The sequence below is a fragment of the Cheilinus undulatus genome, linkage group 16 (assembly GCF_018320785.1).
Source record: "Cheilinus undulatus linkage group 16, ASM1832078v1, whole genome shotgun sequence".
NCBI classification, from domain to species: domain Eukaryota; kingdom Metazoa; phylum Chordata; class Actinopteri; order Labriformes; family Labridae; genus Cheilinus; species Cheilinus undulatus.
In genome coordinates, this window is record NC_054880.1 from 39,571,703 (window position 1) to 39,591,549 (window position 19,847).

Below are 19,847 nucleotides of genomic sequence, written 5' to 3' on the forward strand. Positions count from 1 at the left end.
GCCTTATAGCCTAATATCTTAATTATTTCCGATGGCCATTACTTTAGCAGCTACAACAGCTCTAGGAGCTGCTTCACACTAAAGGCTGCTGTGCACAAAATATTTTGGATTTAAACAACACATGTGCAATTTAGTTTAATTCAAAAAGGGGTGGGAGAAAATTAGAAAACAGCAGAACAAAAATCAAAGCAGCTACTCCTCAGTGCGGGCTGATAATTTATTAAGCATTACACAAAAACACAATGTCATATATACACAGAAATATACAATAAAAACATTCCTCCTTCACTTTGCGCAGCATATTCGTGTAAACGTCCTCACTGTGATTTCAATTCTATATGGAGCTCGTTCACATTATAATTCTATTTCATGGGAAACTACAACTAATGTTCATATGCTAATTATTCTTCCCTTGGTGATACATGGGCTTTATATTTAATAGGGGGTTAAATTAAACTGGTAAATGTGAAACTTTATATCATGCAATTCCAATTAAATGAAATAAATTCATATTTTGGGATTAAATTCATAAAAAAGGATAATTTATCAGAAGTGGAGGAAAGTGGGTAATTTAAGACACTTTCCTGGTGTTTTTTTAACTGTACTGATTTTTACTCCACTGATACAATCCAACCACACAGAAACAGGTCTACATTACAAAAACACGTCCTAAAAATTCAAATGAAACCCATTACATTCAATTTATTCCCATTTTGTTTTCTCACAGAGGACGATGCACTGACTGTGTTTGGAAATAAACTTGAGACTGGTACCCTACAGTGAAATGAGTCATTATGCGGACCATAGTGGTGAGGGAGGGTGGGTGCCATTGATGTCACCCATTTCCTTCTATTTCAATGTGATCACCTCGTTCATCACGAAAATCCGTAGTTGGAGGTGAGCTCCCGGATCCTGTTTTCACGTGTCATTTTCTTCAGTTTCATCCTGCGGTTCTGGAACCAGATCTTAACCTGTCTGTCCGTCAGGTGGACGCTTTTACTGATCTCTAGGCGGCGCTCTCGGGTCAGGTACATGTTGAAGAGGAACTCCTTCTCCAGCTCCAGTGTCTGGTGTTTGGTGTATGGACAGCGTTTCTTCCGGCCGCTTTTCGCTGTCAGCCAGTTGGCCATGTTTTCACTTTTTGTGTCTCCTGGAGAGAGAATAGCAGATACATAGATGGTTTTACGCACTGCAATATCAGGGAATCTGCGTGTGTGTGTCTATGTGTAGGTGTGTGGGGATGTGTTTGTGTTTGTGTGTGTGTGTGTGTAGTTCACAGCAGTAACCTTCAGTTTTTGCTGTGTGTGTGTATCTCTATGCGTAAAGTATGTTTACGCGTAAAGTATGGTTCATAATTTCAAATTGACTCCATAACAATGCGTACTGCTGACATAATAACAGTCCAGTGAAACCAAAACTTAGTGAAGACAAAGTGAATATAAAAACAATAAAGCCCAGAGATATTCAGGCCTACACCAGTACGTGTAAAGCTGTTAAACTATTCTCTTTGTTTTACGCACGACTATCACAGAAACACTAGCTAGGGTTAGAGGTATTTTGGAGGTCTAAAATGTATTAAAGTGTAATTATTTGGTAAATATTTAGTTCTTTTTCGTTATACAGCAGGACTATTTGGCTAAGCCGAATCTAGCTCTGTTCCATAATTTTAGTCTAATTTTGTCATTTTACGCATAATGTTCTCTCAGGCACTGACGCACATTTTCAGATATTTTAAAAAAATCAAAAGTATGTACTATACGACCAAAAGGCAATGCAGTAATGTAGAGTTTACTTACTCGAGTCTCGACTTGTCTCTGCAGTACAAAATGGCACTTGACAGGTGCCATTAAAAAGCCCTTCTCTACCTGCGCCGCATGCAAACAAACCAGTGCAGGGCCACACCTATCATGAAATATATTTACCTTTCGTAGCTTTTGTTGGTCTCTCTTTGTCATGTTCGTCCGTCTCATCAACCGAGGACACTTCTGCATCCGAGGACTCGCGCGCCTCCTCGGTCCCCGGCCCAGGGTGAGGCTGCAGGTCTGCGTTTCCCGAGGACGCGGGCTCCTCGGTGGTCCTCCCTTCCTGCGCCGTGGCTGGAGCAGAAGTCGGAGTTGGTGGCGTGTGGAAGCGAGCGGGAGCAGTGGGGTGTAGGCCAAAATGAGAATGGGAAGGGTTCGGCTGGGGGCCGTTGGTGTTGTAAAGTTTATGAGAATGTGCGTGCGTCTGAGACAAGCGGAAGTAGCCCGGCACAGGCACTGAGCCACCGCCGCCTCCGCCGCCGCCATCGGTTACTGTACAACTCGAACCGAGCCCGCCTGACGTTAACCTCGAATATGTGAGATCTTCAGCGGTGGAGGCTTTAGGGCACTTGGGCGGCTCATACAAACAGTAGGTGCTCTCTTCCTTAATGTTTTGCGGGAACGAGCAGGGTGAGACCTGAGGACCTGCAGGGTGCTCTTGGTCCATACGACATGACCTCTGCGCGTCCATCCACAACTCCATGCTGGACATGTATGCGCCTGAGCCGGAAACCATGTTCTGGGGACCCACCTCGTTCCGCTTGCCCATACCTGGGAAGTATCCATAGTTGTGTAGTCCGTAAGGCACTTCTGTAGCAGCGGTGCTATGGGGCACGCACACCGCGCTCCCTGTGTAGTGACCTCCGGCGCTCTCGCTTCGGCCACTGATCAGAGAATCCACTAAAAACGCGTTTCCTGATGGGGTGTCCGAACATGACATTATTGTGGTGTATTTTGGCGAGGGGAGAAGATAGCCCTTTCTGGCTGACATTTCTTGTGCAAAACATGCTGGATATGATTAGAGGCATCCCCCCCTCCTCCTCCTCTCCACCGTGCGGGCTGTAAAACCAATGGAAAAGCAGGAAGACGGGCAGTCCCTCCCACACCGCAGCTACGTAGCAGGCAGAGTGAAATCCATCATGGAGCTGAGGCAGAGAAAGAAGACAGCACAGCAATCAGTGTGTTGCCTCACCTCGCCTTAATGCACCACCATTACACCGTGGAAGGGACGAGGTCCAATCCGGTATAAAGTTTAAAAATACATATTTATGAGAGAAACGAAGAATTGACTGGTTTTATGATTCCAAAACGCTTTGTAATCAGGCTCTACCGTACAAAACCACAGAATGATTCCCAAACACTACTCCCATGCACTTTTCCTACATGCAAATCAAAGTTACCACAAAGACCAGCAATAACAGAACTCTTATAAACTGAAGATTTTTAATGTGATATGTCCTAATGATAGGAGAAAATCACACTACAACACACAACTGTTCGTAATAATCACAAACACCAGTGCACACAATGATATGGCCTGTAGCTGAAAAATCCATTTTAAAAGTTTAGCTGCGGAATCCTGCCAACAAAGACATACATTAAGAAAAAGACTGGATTTAGTGGTATTAAAAAATTTTAACTAAGGAGAGAATCCGCCTTTGGCTACATGACAAGAAGCGGTTTTATATGGTGCATCCTTTAGCCTCAAGACAGTCTCAACTCTTCCGCACTATAATAAAGGTGTTAATGTTTCCTGGAGGTAAAGAGGATAATATCAAACATACCTCTTTGTTCTTTTTTAGGTTTTCGTTTATTTATTCTCAACAGGGAAGGCGTCTGAAGCCTTTAATATCGAGCTTAACACCCTTTAAATCTCTTGGTATAATCCCAAAATTACTGCATTATTTTAAAAATGACAATTTTCAAAATAAGCTTTGGTTTTTATAGTGAATTAATTTCAAAATGTCGAGTCATCTTCGTGCGTAAAAACATAACCGATTCGCTTTCGATGCATTTAGCAGTAATATAATTTACAAGAACGAGGATTCCCCTTTATAGATCCTAACTGTTGTCACCCTTATCCTATAAACGCATGCAACCAGTAATTAATTAAAGCTCTGATATGAAATAAAAAGATATAATTATGTTGTGGGAAACACAGGTATTTATGAGCGCATGCACTTGGCACAAGTTGCTTTGAAGTGTTACATAAAACATAAACTCGTAATTTAACACGAGTATAAATATTTTCTTCTTCTCTTTGTTTAAATTCAGATGTGTGACACAGTTCTGGATTACTGCCTATAATTTAGGACATGGTAATTATTTAATCTGCCTCAAATCACCATTACGCACGGTACAAAGACGCTCAAATCGGATGTTACTGATGTTCAAATGCCACAGGTGTAAAAAAAAAAAAATATCTACAAGTAATTTTGTCGTGAGGTAGAATTTATGTGTCTTTGCTATAAGGATAAAAAAAAATGTAACATTCCTCAGTAAAATTATTATAATTTGTTAAACTGCCTGGATATTGATCCAAGCGCTGTGAGAAAACAGGCGCTATTTTCCGCAGCAAAGCAGACAGGATTGTTGCACGTACAAGCCATCCTGTCGGTCCAATTTGGGGCAATAAGAGCCACAATAAAACTCTCCTTCCATGTCCTAGTGTCCTTGGCCATGTGCACTCTATTGCTCTCTCCAGGTTGAAGTTAATCTCGGCCAGCTTTGCCATTACCAGGCCCAGGTGGCCGCTGCGAGCCCCCCATGGCTTTTGTTTTTTTTTTTTTCAGCCTGTTGAACTGAAATGAGGAAAAATTGGGTAGAAATTCATAAATTGAGTCCATTTATGTTGTTTTTAAACACTCGTGCCACTGACAGCTCACTGGCTTGGATTTTAGCGCGTCTATGCTGGACGTTTGTCACTCGCTTGTGGCTAAAACTTGTATAATTCAGAGGGTTTAAATGCCTGGACGTAATTTATGCGATTTTAAACATAATGCAATAATCCAACTGCGGAGTAAAAGAAAATATAGAAAGAAAGGAGGATGTCCGGCTGTGCGAGCCTTTTAACACTCAGGCCGTGCGTGGAGCGTTTGTGTTATATTAGTAAATTCTTTTAAACCATAAATAATAAGCTTATTTTTCACTAAGTACAGGACAAACTCACAGCATTAGGTCTAAAGCCTGCGTTTCCTTCCTTACACTCCGCGGCCTGCTCCTTAAGGGACATATGAGCCAGTTAGGAAACTAAATACATCAATTAATTATGTGGGCCCAGGACTGAATTGTTTTACTCCGCACACTTCATGGTGTTGTACAGGCACGGGGCCTATCGATATCTGAGTGTTACAGTTATTAATTGTAGCTATTAAATCTTCATTTTCACAGCTGCCCGGCTATTATATCCTCCAAACAGTTTACTCTGACCACTGGCTTTGATCCGGCCCATATAATCGTGGCCGAAGAGGCCGTTTGAGTCGTATCATGTTCGTCCCGAGTGCAGTTATGAACAATAATGCGGCGTTTTATTACATCCAGCGGAAGTATTTATTTTTCACGAGAGACAAAGGAGAAAGAGACTCTGTCCGCGCGCACTACAGGTCCAGAATAGCCAATCTGACACTGATATCCTCAGTGTGCGCCTCTGTGTCCATGACAGGAAGTAAGGGGACACGCGCTAGCTGCCCTATCACAATCCAATCGACTCCTCTAATCAGAGCTCTGGTACACTTGGCACGTACACAGAATAATGCGTTTTGGAAGGACGTCAAATGTCGTTAGTGGCTTCTTTGAAGAGGAACAGTAAGCGGAGACTGAGATTTAAGATGAGCGTGTGAACCATCAAAGAGATGGATTCATTTGTTTTGTGTCCAGCTCTCTGATTACTGTTCAGAGTTCTGACTTTAAAATAATTAAGGCAGACTTCCCCGCATTCAAAACATTTGTGGTTAAGACTGGACCGGGTTGCAGACCTCTCCAGGTACACTGGAGAGCTACACTATAACCATTAAAAAGCTCCAGCTCAGCAAAATGAATAGCACATGCAGCATGAAGGCTTGGCACAGATGTGTTGCCTTATTAGGGCCCCCAGGAAGACTTTCTCTGCAGCACGGCCCAGTGAGCACTGAGAGAAATGTGGAAAGTGAACTTTAAATCTCGAACTAACAAGCCCTGCATGCAGGAAGAGAGTCTAGAGACACAGAAGGTTTGTTCTTTCAGGAAACTATCAAAGCCTCAGGCTGTGTTGACAACTTCTTTTACCTGTGAGTATTCGAGGTAAGCTTGGAGACGAAAAGATCCACGGCCGTGACATTGGTCCCAACAGCGCCGCCCGGTGGTAAAGAGGGGTCAAATCCTGAGTGCAGCAGCTCGCCCCTAATGTGCGTCGAGGGTGGATAGAGCACACGAGGGGGAAAGCCTCTCAAATGAAGCTGCGGCTGCGAGCAAGCAGAAGCGTTTCCTATCGTCCTCTCCCTGTCGTTGCTCTCGCCTCCTTGGAAACACAGTTAATAACCTTGGGTCTCAGACGGTTTATTGCACTGCACTCCAATTGTACAAATGCCCCAGACTCTCAGACAGCTTTTATGGCTGCGTTGCTGCGGCAACGGGGAGGATGTCCCGTAATTAGGGACGGAATTCCAGCGCGCAGTAAAGGATGCGCAAGGCAAGGCCGGACTATGGCAGAGAGAGGCAACCATAAACTTCAGCCTCTCTCCCCGCGTTTATGGCCCTTTTGACTGTCATATATGAACGCCAATGCGCTGCGGCTAGCCCCCATAAACACAGTGATAACAACAGCAAATATGGCGACCCTCGCCAAAGGAGAGTGCTGTTGGAAGAGTGTTTCCAAAGCCAATCAGCGAAATGACAGCCTGCTCACAAACACATGCTACAGAGAGAGGAAGAGAAAGAATAAGGAAAGAACACTGAACAATGCTAATAAATGCTGAAAAGTTCAATTATTAATAGGAGTGAGTGTTACTGAGGTGAATCAAAGTGAGCCTAGAGCTGTAGTATAAAGATTTCCTTCAGATGGAGTCTATTTATTCAAATATTAAAAGATAATGAAACACAGCTCAGAATTATTGCTGGTCGTATCAGCGGAATTTTGTTTCCAAAAGGAATAAATCTGGTGCCGCATTTTACCTCTGTCTAATTTATTAAAGCGCATAAAAATGCTCAGATCTAAAATTAATAATAATAATAATAATAACCTGGAAGAATATTCATATGAAAAAAAAATATTGTCCACATTCATCCAGCGTAATTTAAACAAAAACGACACACCAACCATTTTCATTTTCCAAATTCGTTCCAAATTTTGGTTTGTGCTCGTTCCTGTCACGTTAAATGGTTCACAATTAGCACGTGAGCCTTTAAATCTGGTTTAGTTCAGTTTTATTTTTATTTTTACTCTTCATTAAAATCTAAAAATGTCAAAATTCTGCTAAACGCTGCAGGCAAACGCGTTTAATTTCCGTGCGTAAAAATGCTCCGCGTGTGCGTAAAAGGAATAACCAAGAGTTTCAATACACATTTTGAAGACGTTAACTTTGCTCAAGAACAGACCAATAAACAGGCAGCAATTTGCATATTTTTTCAATAATCTTTTCATCACCTTTTTATTTGGAAATATAGTATAATACACAACGGTTTTGGGCATATCAAGCAATTGATTCAATGCGATGACCCTGGCCAGCACACTTGAAATTGTGATCTTTTACACAGCAAGTACCAAAGGATCGTGAGTCAGGAGAAAAATATTTTGTTTTTATGTATCAATGTGAGACCGAAGAGGCCCGCTGCGTGTCTACCTGTGTGAATCTGTTGGGCGTGTACCTCAGTGCAACTCCACACGGCTCCAGTAGACAAGCTTATCTGTCTGGTGTGGCCTGCATCATCAATACTGGACTGATAGTCTCCAAAGAATTAGAAAGACAAGTTGGAAACAGATGCTAAATATAAATACGCATAGCCCTCATTCTGCAGGCTGCTGGAGAGACAAAAGTTTGCTTTGAGGTCAGCCCAGGCTGAACACGGGATCCCAACCAGCCTGCCTGTAATAATGGACTTTGCCTTGGTTCGCCCGTGGCTTTAAATGAGATAGTAAACGAGTGGCTACAAAATAAATAAGCACACAAAACAGAAACACGTTACATTCTCATCCGTTCGGACTCATTATTTGGTCACACCAATACAGAATCAAAGTCGCCATCATCTTAAATGCACCACATTTCTGATTTCAAACAGAAATAATACGTAAAATAAATCTTTTGATTACAAAATACACTGGCTCAGTCAATTAAGTGACTGCTAATTTCTGCCCGCGTGAAAGGAAAATAAACAAGGCGTCTGTGAATGACAATAATATTAACATGGGCCTTCGCAGTCTTGGCGAAAACAGAAATCCGTGACATTTCTCCAAATACAGTCCGAAGAGAGAAATCAAAGTCCACAGACTCTCTTAATTCATGCTCACTCATTAGGTTTGTTCAGATCACAGGATGCTGTTGTCCTCGAACTTGAAATTAACCACTGAGCAGTGTTGTTGTTGCTGCTGTCTCGGCCATTGTGGTACACAATGTACAGCAGGAGAGTCAGTCAGTGTGTCTGTAAACGCAACAGAGCCCACAGCAGGGCGCGGTGCTGCTCTGACCCCTAAAGCAGAGGATTAGATGTGTAATATTGTAATCTATCTCTGTTCAGTTTCTTCTCCTTCATGCGACGGTTCTGAAACCAGATCTTCACTTGTCGGTCGGTGAGGTTGAGCATCCGAGACAGTTGCATGCGCTTCTCCTTGTTTATGTACACACTGAAGAAGAATTCTCGTTCAAGTTCTCGGATCTGATATTTGGAATATGGGCACCTTTTCTTTCGGGTCCTCTGTCCACCTGGAAAATACAAGGAAATAAAATAAAATATGAGCATTTCAAAGCAGCCATGACTATGATATAAACAGACTTACACACCTTAGCTTGTGCCAAATTACGCATGAGCGGATTTCCTTTACATAAAGTATTAAGTGACATATTTCCCATTTCCATAATTCAAAATATTAAATTGTACAGAAGCATGACTTCTCTGGCTCACTGGAAGGGACACTTGGGCTTTGACCTTTTACTAGCAAATGAAAACAAAAGCTCCCTATCAGATAAATAAAGCCCAAAGCTGCAGGAAACGGCACAGCCACACATTAATCAAATTATAGGAAAATATTTAATCTGCAGAACAAATAAAGGGGAAAAAAGTACAAATAGGAACTCAGTCCTTGATGGCTTTAACACGAGAGCTCAAGTGTGCTAAACCTTAAACCAGAGGCACCACCCTCATTACATGCAAGTGGTCTTTTAACGTTAAGAAACCGTGAAACAAGCACGTTTATAATACATGGACTAGCGCAGGTCTGAGTGGGAATTCACATTCATAAATTGGTGCTTTTTTTAAAAAAAGCATAAGGAGTGTTATAGAAAAATCACAGAGCTGATGTCTTTCACGGCCAATTTCAATTCCAAACACGTGATCCTGCAGTTAATAACAAAGTTTTGTTGGGGGGTGGGGGGTCTACAGGCCCTCTATAAACCTTATATGCTTATAAAACAGCATATAAAATTTTTAACAGCAGCGCGCAAGATTGCAAACTTTCTCTCATAACCAAGGCGCTGACTTTAATACGTACTGCTGCTGCTGGATTTCTCCTCATTGTTGCCGGAAGATAACTCCGGGCTGCTCGTCTCCTCCCGCGGCTCCTTCGTCTCTGAGTCCCTGCATGACGCTGCGTCCTCCGGCGCAGAGCTGGGCTGCTTGGTCGGTGTTTTGTCTCCCGAGAAGCCGTTTGTGGAGGAGCTCTCCGACGCGTTCCCATACGCCGTCTCGTAAAACTGGTCAAAGGCTTGAGGCAGCACGCCGTTTCTGCCCACGTTTCCGTAGAAATTGGAGGCAGCGGAGCTGGCGCTCGTATGGTGGTGGTGGTGGTGGTGATGGTAAGCGGCGGCGGCTGCAGCAGGGCTGTTTTTACCGAACATGTCTCCTACAACGGCGGTCTGCGCCGACAGACAGTCCCGGTGCACCATGTCCTCCGCGCTGGGGTAACCATGGGGTAAGTTTCCCCGGTGTGGCCATTTACCGGACGCTTCAATGGCCGCATAGTCCCTGAACGTCACCTCTCTGACGGGCTGGACCTGCGGCAGGTTAGAGGAGTAGGAGTATGTCATGGGGCGGGTGGACGGGGTCTGGGATAAAAAAGAGGGAAGCCCGGAGAAATCAGCCCCCGCCGAGACGTAATAAGTGCAACTGGGTAAATACATGTTCGATCCGACGGGGACCCTTTCGTCAAAATCCATCATCGTAGTTCACCCTCCACTATAACTCTATGTTGGGCTTTGATTCCTCTATAACCGCCCTGAACATGGCTCTGAAGCGCCGTGCCTCCTGCCTCTTTGAAGCAGGTTCGCTAAGCAGAAATTTGGAGACGTAAGCTGACGTGGAGAGCCATCTCCATCCACTCCACTGAGGAGGAGGTCACGTGACCAAGCGGCAGAAATTGACAGATTTTCAGGCTGTGTGTGGGTGCGTGCCTGCATGTGTGTTTGTGTGTGCGCGTGCGTGCCTATGTGTGTGAGTAGGAGAGAGAAGGAGTGTGTTTAGGGGTGTAAAAGCCATGACTGCTGCGTGTCCTAAAGCTTGACATTGGTGGTTCATCGCCATGTCTGCTTGAAAACGAATTCCTCAACACGCTCGGCATGAAGAGGGGGAGGGAATTATAAAATTGATGTTTTTATGCATGAAAAAAGAGGGAGATTTTACGCGAAGCTTTAGTTGAAAATAATCAATATTCTCTCAAAATGTCTTAGTTTTTTATAATCTTGATCTACTCTGGAGAAGACATGCGTATTTTACGCATTTTTCTATTTATTTAATTTCTTTGATTTTTTTCCATACAGCGATTGAATAATGATAAGCAAAGATATGTGAGGCAGCCATTTGCCAAACAGCATCAACTAAAGCAGTTTTAATGTTTCCAGATAAAATGGACCTAAATTGGAGGAAGGAGACAAGCAGCTTATCTTGTGTCTGCTTTTAGAAATGTCTTAGTCATCATCATTTGGTGCTTTTACAACGTAACATTTGGCCCAGTGGGCATTTGGTTATCAGGGTCATGTTCAAAGTAGCGGCTAATGTTTCAACTGGCCACAGCCTTGTGTTAGCACCCGCTAGACAAATAAACTATACACAACAGGGTTTAAGGTTTAAACTTAAACAGCAGAGAGTTTACGCAGATATTTACGTTTTGGTGGTCAGTGAAACCTTACAAACAAGAGAACGGAATAGATGCCATGTTTATATTGTTAAATGCACTGTCAGTAAGTATTTCTGTTTAAGTGCTTTAGTCACAAGAAAAGAAAGCGACATATACTAGTTAGAAAACACTCGAGGCTCAAATGCGTAAAAGTGAGAATCAGCCGCCTTAAATTAAAAAAAAAACACTCATCCTCAGTGTAAAATGTTCCAGCCTCTTTAGAATTATAAACCTGCTCTATTTTCAATGATTCTTGTCTCGCTGCTTCTGTTTTGCTTCATACTGACTTTTAATGGATCCACTAAAATCCCCTGCAACACCAAACATTCAAGCCCGCTCCACTTTTACGCACGGCTATTTCTTCATGTTTTTGGTGCAAATGTTTATTCAGATGTGCGCCGTTGAGGAGACAGACAGCTACTACAAATTTACATGACATTTTTATGTTTTAATGAACAATCACTTCAGTCACATGCTGTCTTTTTGTTATTTATTAACATTACGCATCCAAATATGTTGCGTAAATAGTATCCAAATACCCCAAAAAATCAGGAAGGGAAACATTTTCCACCCAGACCACGTTGGGTTGGATTTTAAATTAAGTGTAGGTTTTAAAGGTCAAAACATTTTACTACTTACATGATTTTATTTTTCATTATAAATGAAGATAACTGAATACATACTAAGGATAGACATTGCCATGTAGACGTTGAAATTCATCTAAATCTCAACATGTTTATTATGCCAGCTATCTTTTTTAATGCTTAGATTACCTCTGCGTGATTTGGTTTTCATATCAGTGAACATTCCCTGGTTCTCTGCTTTCTGGGGCCACCGTGGAGCTTGTTTTGGAGAGGCTGCAACCTGACTCTAATGTGCTGTGAATGAGAGACCTGAGCTGGGATTAAGACCGCCGCGGCTGGCCTGGCCCCACAGCCCGAGGTGCACATGGGGATCCAAGGGGCTCCTTGGTGGCACATGTGAAACACAACCTTAAAATATCACAGACATTAAGACTGAGCAAGCACCCACTAACGCCCTGTGAGTGTATCAAAACAGGAAAACGCATGCTAGCTTCTGCTATCCACCGTCCTGCTTAAAGGCCGTTTTATTTGGATAAATTGCAGGGGCACAAACAAACTGAGTGTCTGTGCGGCCACACGCTCCGCCTCTTAGTCCATCCAGACAAATTCTACGAGTTGTGCTGAAGCTTTTAAGCCGTAATTGAGCACAGGATGCCCAAGAAAACCAAAGCCGGCTCTGCTCAGACCTGCGTTTTTATAGCTGCTATAGTATTCTTCTGCGCCTTTTTTTCCGCCCCGGCCAGACAGACACCACAAAACTGGCCAAGCGTGATGGGAAGTCGCCACCTACACGGACTCAAAGTCAGCAGCTGAAGATTTTCAAGATTATAGAAACCAATCATGTTTCTAACAAGTGAAGGTAAGATTTACACTTAAACAAACCCAAACAAGTCCGATCTGACTGATCTTAATCAAATAATAATCCTCTTAATAGAAACAAGGATTAAAATGTGATGCATTCTGTGTAAAATGTGTTTTGTATTATGTGAAGTCGTTCCACAGCTCTTCTAAGCACCCTCCTCTGGCGGATTTTGCTCATCAAACTGCAGTCTGGCTGTGCGTAAAAGCTCTCAAAGCCAAAGCTTTGTGTCTGTACGGTCGACTTCAAGTTCGGGGGAGGGAGAGGGTCCTTCACAGAGAGCAAAGGGCCCAAGTGTGCCCCGGATGGAGTTCCTCTAATTGCTTTTGCATTTACGCAGGCTTTAGGTTACAAGAGTAGTCGACAGTGTGAGCCTTTAGGGCTAAACTGAGGAAAAGTCAAATTAGCAGTACTTTTCTATTATTAGTGCATTATGTGAGACGAAAATGTCATAAGACATCTGTTGAAGGTTTGATTTGCACGGTAAGCAGATCTCTAGATAGAACAAAAAACAACGACAACACTATGAGATGTTAGTTTGGATCATTTGAAATATTGTAGGTTGACTAAACAGGGATTCTATCCGCTTTACGCACCGAAACGTGTAGGTTTTAGTTGCGTTTTGGACTGTATCTAAATAGAACAAAACAATATAAAACAATTGGATTATTTAACATCTTAAAGGTTGACAAAACAGTTATTTTAGGAGATTTTATGCACAGAAAACTTTAGGTTTATGCCACGTTCTTGGCTGTAAACAGTTATCTGAATAGAAGCAAAACAACAACAAGAATATGAGATGTTAGTTTGGATTAAATCAAATCCTATCGAGTGACAAAACTGTGATTTTATGTGCTTTATGCACCGAAAACATCAGGTTTACACCAAGTTCTGGACTGTGAACAGTTATCTGAATAAAATCAATGACAAGAATATGAGATGTTAGTTTGGATTACTTCCAATCTTAGAGGTTAAAAACAGTGATTTTAAGCTCTTTACACACAGAAACTATAGGTTTATACCAAGTTCTTAGCTGTAAACATTTAGCTGAATAGAGCAAAAACAATAACAAGAATGTGAGATGTTAGCTTGGATTAAATCAAATCCTATGGGTTGACTAAACACTGATTTTATGCGCTTTACGCACCGAAAACCTTAGGTTTATTAACATTTTGGACTAAACGGTTATCTGAATAGAAAAAAACAATGACAAGAATATGAGATGTTAGCCTGGATTACTTTGAATCTTAGAGATTGACAAAACAGTGATTTTAAGCTCTTTACGCACAGAAAACTTTTGATTGATATGAAGTTGTAGACTGTAAACAGTTATCTAATTAAAAAAACAATGACAAGAATGTGAGATGTTAGTTTGGATTAAATCGAATCTTATTGGTTGACTAAACACTTATTTTACGCGCTTTACGCACCGAAAACCCTAGGTTTTTATTACTTTTTTTTCTTTTCTTTTTTTTTTTTTTTTTTTGACTAAATGGTTATCTGAATAGAAAAAACAATGACAAGAATATGCGATGTTAGCTTGGATTACTTTGAATCGTAGAGGCTGACAAAACAGTGATTTTAAGCTCTTTACGCACAGAAAACTTTAGGTTAATATGAAGTTGTAGACTGTAAGCAGTTATCTAGATAAAAAAAAACAATGACAAGAATATGAGATGTTAGTTTGGATTAAATTAAATCTTATAAGTTGACAAAACGGTAATTTTATGAGCTTTGCGCACCAAAAACTTTAGGCTTTAGTTTGGTTTTAAACCAAACATGAAACACACCTCTAGGATGAACACCACAACCCTGGCATTATGGCATTGAACGACTCCAAATCTTTTCTGGCGAGATTTGGAACAGAAACGAACAGAAATTATGTATTCAATTAAAATTAAAAAGAAAAACGTTTCCCCCTTAATTCATCCATTATTTGCGCCATTTTAGACACTCAACAACGCAAGTATACTTGGAAATGTATTCGTATCAAACAACATAACAATGCAACTCAGGAAATACGGAATTTACCAATACTACCAAAACTTTTGCAGCCATCAGTTAGGGGTTAAAAAAGCAACTGAAGTGTAAATCCTTTCCAGAGGTGACAGAAGCGCACTGGTTTGGACAGGAAGAGAACGCGACGGACAGATAGCCCAATCCGTGCGCCATAAAACCCTGCCAGACAACAAGTAAACAATCACATGTTGGAACTGAGAGTACAGTTTAACGCCACGTCAGGTAGACCCACAGGCTGTAAAGCAGGCTAAATGGACGCATGCAGTGTCTTGCAAAGAAACCTCCTGTAGTTTTAGTCCTCAAGTGAAACAAAAAGGCGCAGAGCTTTAGTATGCTGCTCTGTTGTTTTCATTTTATGGTGGAAAAATGTGGCCACCACACCTGCTGTTTGAAAGCTTCTTTTGCGCATAATCTTCATCACAAAATGTAGACACAGTTTGCATTGCAGCGTGCCGAGCAGGAGGCCGCAAAGATACAATCTGATTACACAATAAGCCGTGACACATTAAAGCGCACACCCTGATTCAGCGAAGAAAATACATCTCAAACTTAAGATAAAGGTTTGAAATGTAAATATGAAAAGATGCAAACACACCTAAAGCCAGGCCGGGCTTTGCTTATTAATTCATCTATAATAATCAGCAAAAACATGCATTAAAATTTAGAAAATTGTGCGTATTTCCCCTTTTCCTCTCCACATTTCTCCATCAAGACAAGAGATTTTTATCAAAGAATGTGTTTGAACTTGAATGCAGCTCAGTCTCCTCACAGACGTTATCATGTTACTGACCACAGTGGTACCAGCTCGGATTTGCGGGGGGATTATAGAAGCATCAGACTGAAACATGAAACAATCAGAGCTGCGAAAATTACCAGCAAACGAGAAGGAAAATATCATTAAACGTGAACCTGTTTCAACGACACATCTGTTGATTTCTCCACAGGTGACAGAGGGGTATGGGCCGGCGAGGACGGCGACGACGTGAGGGCCCCCGAGCAGGACCACACAGGGGCCACGCGGGGGAAACTGACCAACTCCACGGTCAATGGGAGTCCCTCTGACTGACTCACAATGCTGGATTAGCCTGCAGAGGGTATCCTGGGAGACAGCAGCAGCAGCAGGCCTGGACAAAAGGACATAAAGTGGACTTCAGTGGGGGAGAGATGAAATTTTACAATGGAAACAAACACACAAGGGAAAGAAGAGAGGCGAAATAGGTCCCAATTTAAGGATTAGAAAAGGCGAAGTTTAACTGTCTGGAAAGGAACCTGCAATGTAAAAACTCATTCTGCAGCTGGAGAAGATCGGGTCTGAACTGCGCATTTGCAGTTGATTAATTGGCAGATTTTGGCGCACGAGGACCCAATAACAGCATTAGGATTGAAAGTCAGCTTACATTTTAGTCTGTATATGTTGTTAATATCACAAGAATAAAGAAAAACAGTAGTTTGGAACTGGTGATTAGAGTCTTTTTAACAAGACTTACTGCAGAATTTGTTTCCCTCAAGCAGCTAACCGCATGAGACTCTGGATGTTATATTCCCAAACAAGATCAAACAAATTAAATATTGTAGTGATTGATGATCCTGCTGAACAGAAAAGTGGCGATATTAGATTTTTTGAGCACAGAGTGTTTTTCTAAATCAGATCCTTCCTTTCCAACTAAGAAAACAGCTGTTTCGTTGGCTGTTTTGTTCTCAGGGGCTGCAGTCGTTCCCCAAAACAAGAAAAAAAAAAAGATCCAAGAGTTTTAAAGTAAGATGTAGCCTGATAAATATTCATTCAAGTGTTCAGAAAGCGCGCTTTCTCTATCCTGCATTAGAAAAACATCGACCTTTGATCGCTTTTAGTGTCAGTTCTGCATTCGCGCACAAATGCGCATCAGTGAAATGATTTAGTTGCGTAATCAGCGCTCAAAATTAATTTCAAAGCGCGTTTCTTCACCTGTTAGAAAAGCAGTGACCTTACTCATTAATATAAAACAAACTGGTTAAAGTTTTTACCAGCAGAAGAGAAAGGCGAATACAAGTCTAGTGAGTGAGATTTGTCGCAAAAATAGCACTCACTGAAGCGCATTTCCTCTCATTTCGACTATTTAATTAGAAAAAGATCACATTTTCCCAGTAAGAGTTAGTTTGACAGCAGCGTGGTTGAGATTTGCCACAATTAGAGAAAAGTAGGACGCCGGACAGTCGCTGAAATTAATACAGGATGCTTTTGCGCAGTGTTCTGGACACTGCAACCAGCCGGAGCCGCAAACAGCCTGTTTTGATAGAAAAACGTGCAAATGAGCAGCACTGCCTTTATTCTGATGTTTCAAAATAGAAAAAGTCAGTTTGCTGCCAAAAGATGGAGCCCGCTCTGCCACGACTGCGCGTTTTATTGCGATTTAAAACCAGATTTACCCAAATCACCGAATCTGGATAAAATTCCTCACCCAGTCCTCTCCAACCATATGACCTATACTGATTATCAGTTCATCTTAGAAACCGTTCTGTGCCATTTTTATACCTTCGATTATAACGAACGACACGACTGTTCTGGTAGTGTCCTGACAGATCTTCTAATTAATGAGTGTAAAAATACCGAATCAGTGTTTCTGTAAGTCTATAAGAAAATCTCTCACATATTTCATCATTTAATAGAGTTTTATTTGGAAATATTGATAAACAATAATAATAATGATAAGAATAATAACACAGGAAATATTACAGGTAGCCTGAATGAAATGTCTTATGTTATGTTATTCTCTCTCTTTTTTATTATTATTTTGCCCATAATGGATTTTTTTATGCCAAGGGACAAATAAGGCAGTAGAACAATGAAGTATCTGATGCGGTTTTTAAAACATTTTAAAAGAGTAATTAGTAAAATATTTATTTTCCCAGACACGTTTTCGTGCGCCTTTTAACGGTTGAAAATGTCTCAAGAAACATTTACCTCTTTATATCACACTATTCGTTCGTTATAATGATATGGCTGTATATTGCGCGTTTATTTCTTATTAATAAATGAATTATCTACAAATGAAATCGGGGGGAATTGGAAACAGACCTTCTGCGCCCGTTATTATCCAAAGGCTTATGCGCATTCGCCCTCGCCCTGTGCCAAACACACACAGGTTATCTCTTCAACATGGCCACATCCTTTATCAAAGACGTGCGTAAATTATTTAGCATTTATATTTCAAATCAGATGAGATGAGGACAGGAAAAGCCCGCATGTCTGTGGGGGGGGGGGGGGAGTTAGGCGCCGTCCGGAACATGGAGGAGGCTTTCACATAATCTCGGTCAAGTGCTTCTATTTGACCGCTGTCACGGTGCTGGATTAACGTATGTCTGCTCCGGTCTTTGTACTGTATGGCGAGATTACCTTCAAAAACTCGTCCAAGCTTGACCAGAGGAGAGCTACATTTGTTGTCAGTGTCTGAAGGTTGCAGGCCTCGCCTCCATTACGCACAGAGACAGCGAAGGTCAATGTAAAGAGCAATGTGGGCCTGTCTGAGCTCAACTGAGTCTGACAGGCGGAGGGGAGACACGCAGGGCTGCTTGGTGGATTTCTGGACTATTTCACATTTTCTCTGATCCTGGGACCTCATGGAGATGAACCTATAGATGGGAATGACCAGTTTTAATACATTTCACTGAATTAAGTGTCCGAGGATTAAAAACTGTCATTGAAAACCTTGACTCAAAGATGCCATTATCTATTATTATTCTATAAAAGAGGTTGTTTAAAGCATTTTTAAATATTTAGAATTAAATATCATTATAGCATTGATAAAGGTTTTAACAAAGACAATATGTTGCTTCAAATGCATATTACTTTACAGTCAGCAAGCTTTTTACACCGTCTATTCTGGTCTAATTTTAAAAGAAGTTGATCTGGAATTGCAGGTTTATACTAAAATAAGATTTACTGTAGTATGTTTTAATTGGATTCTTTTTTAAATTAAGTGCTATTCACAATTTGGCCTTAGTGTGGCAGCAGAGCTCAATTTTTGCAGTCATTCAGCCCAGGCTCACGTGTTTCCTGTCCCGTCAAAGATCCCTGCTGTAACAAGAGGGATAGGCGGGACTCATGCTGAGAGCTTCGGGCTCACATGTTTTACAGCAGGCTGGAGGGCGGGACATGCGGCCTTGTTTTGGTTCTCAATGAGCCAATAAGATCCCGCTGTGCTGCCACGCAGCCAATGAGGTGTAGCAGCTAGCAGGGCACTGCTATCAACTTCCGCTACTTCCTCTTTTCGGTGTTTTTGGACTCCAGAATACACAGAGGAGTCACACATCACACTCTTTCCTCACATCTTTGAATTCATTCTGAAGCACGACGGGCCTACGTCAGAGGGGGGAGGCAGCTAGCTAGACGCTGAATTCCGAGCTCGCGGACGTAGCTCATCGTGTCATATTACAGCGGGGTTACTCTCTGTCATTCAGCTGGACATGCGCACATCATAAACACACGATAGCCGTTTAAAAATAGGCTGCTCTCGTTGACGGTGAGTTATAGCAGCAAGAAAATGCTTATTTAGATTTTCTGTGTTAAAATGTGGACAGGCTTCGAGCACGAGACTATCACAAGTCTATTATTAGCACACATTTAACATTTAAAGTTGGTTTTTGATTATTAAACTCTCACGGTTTAAATTTGGGTATAAGCCCAATAAATAGATAATTAAAATGAAGAATAGGCTGAATTATTTCCACTCTAAATACAGGCCTGCCTTATTTAAGGCCTAATAAAGGTTAATTACACCAAGTTTGAATCACTTTTATGATATTAAGTACTCGCTGTCATACAGGTCTGCTCCTAGAACCAGTAAAATGTGGATTGACATTCTTCTTCTTCAGTCAAATTGAAGCCAGACACGTTGGAGCGTCTGGACTCATGTCGTGCAAATAAATGAATAATCTTAAAGTGAAAAACAGAGTTTTGCATTAGCGTTTCTTTTGTGCCTTTTATTCCTAGAGAAGAAACGAGAGCCAGCATTAAAGCAGGCTCATATCATGATGATGATGTAGCATTAATGTTGGAGCATGTTTGTCCTCAATTCTTTGGAAATGTAGGCCATGTAATGCGTAAAACACAAGAAAACGGGTGAAAACAATTAAAGCGGAGTGTAAATCAGTCTAACAGGTGGGGCTGGCACCCACAGGAGTTTCCAGCTCTGAACCAAGAAGGGGATTGGGTTTCATGGCCTGACATGTGAGTGCCAGTAAGACTGATTCATATTCACCAAGGCAGCCAAACCAAGCATGCTGGGATGTTTCTGGTTTCTGGATAC

At 41.6% G+C, this 19,847-nt stretch overlaps 2 protein-coding genes across 2 annotated transcripts; both read right to left on the minus strand.

Moving 5' to 3' along the window:
• Positions 1-210: 210 nt before the first annotated feature.
• Positions 211-15,597, minus strand: LOC121523204 (homeobox protein Hox-A10). Its single transcript, XM_041807987.1, has 3 exons — positions 15,472-15,597; positions 1,923-2,947; positions 211-1,150 (listed from the first exon to the last, which is right to left on the minus strand). Exons 2-3 carry the CDS (start codon positions 2,791-2,793, stop codon positions 876-878), a joined length of 1,146 nt encoding a protein of 381 aa, XP_041663921.1. The 5' UTR covers positions 2,794-2,947; positions 15,472-15,597; the 3' UTR covers positions 211-875.
• Positions 7,469-10,758, minus strand: hoxa11a (homeobox A11a). Its single transcript, XM_041807991.1, has 2 exons — positions 9,481-10,758; positions 7,469-8,695 (listed from the first exon to the last, which is right to left on the minus strand). Exons 1-2 carry the CDS (start codon positions 10,145-10,147, stop codon positions 8,463-8,465), a joined length of 900 nt encoding a protein of 299 aa, XP_041663925.1. The 5' UTR covers positions 10,148-10,758; the 3' UTR covers positions 7,469-8,462.
• Positions 15,598-19,847: the final 4,250 nt, after the last annotated feature.

Excerpts from the sequence above, each read along its gene's own strand:
- LOC121523204 (XM_041807987.1), bottom strand. The coding sequence starts at position 2,793 with ATGTCAGCCAGAAAGGGCTATCTTCTCCCCTCGCCAAAATACACCACA. Across the intron at positions 1,151-1,922 it reads ACCAACAAAAGCTACGAAAG|GAGACACAAAAAGTGAAAAC; the intron begins GTAAATATATTT and ends TTCTCTCTCCAG.
- hoxa11a (XM_041807991.1), bottom strand. The coding sequence starts at position 10,147 with ATGATGGATTTTGACGAAAGGGTCCCCGTCGGATCGAACATGTATTTA. Across the intron at positions 8,696-9,480 it reads GGAGAAATCCAGCAGCAGCA|GTGGACAGAGGACCCGAAAG; the intron begins GTACGTATTAAA and ends TGTATTTTCCAG.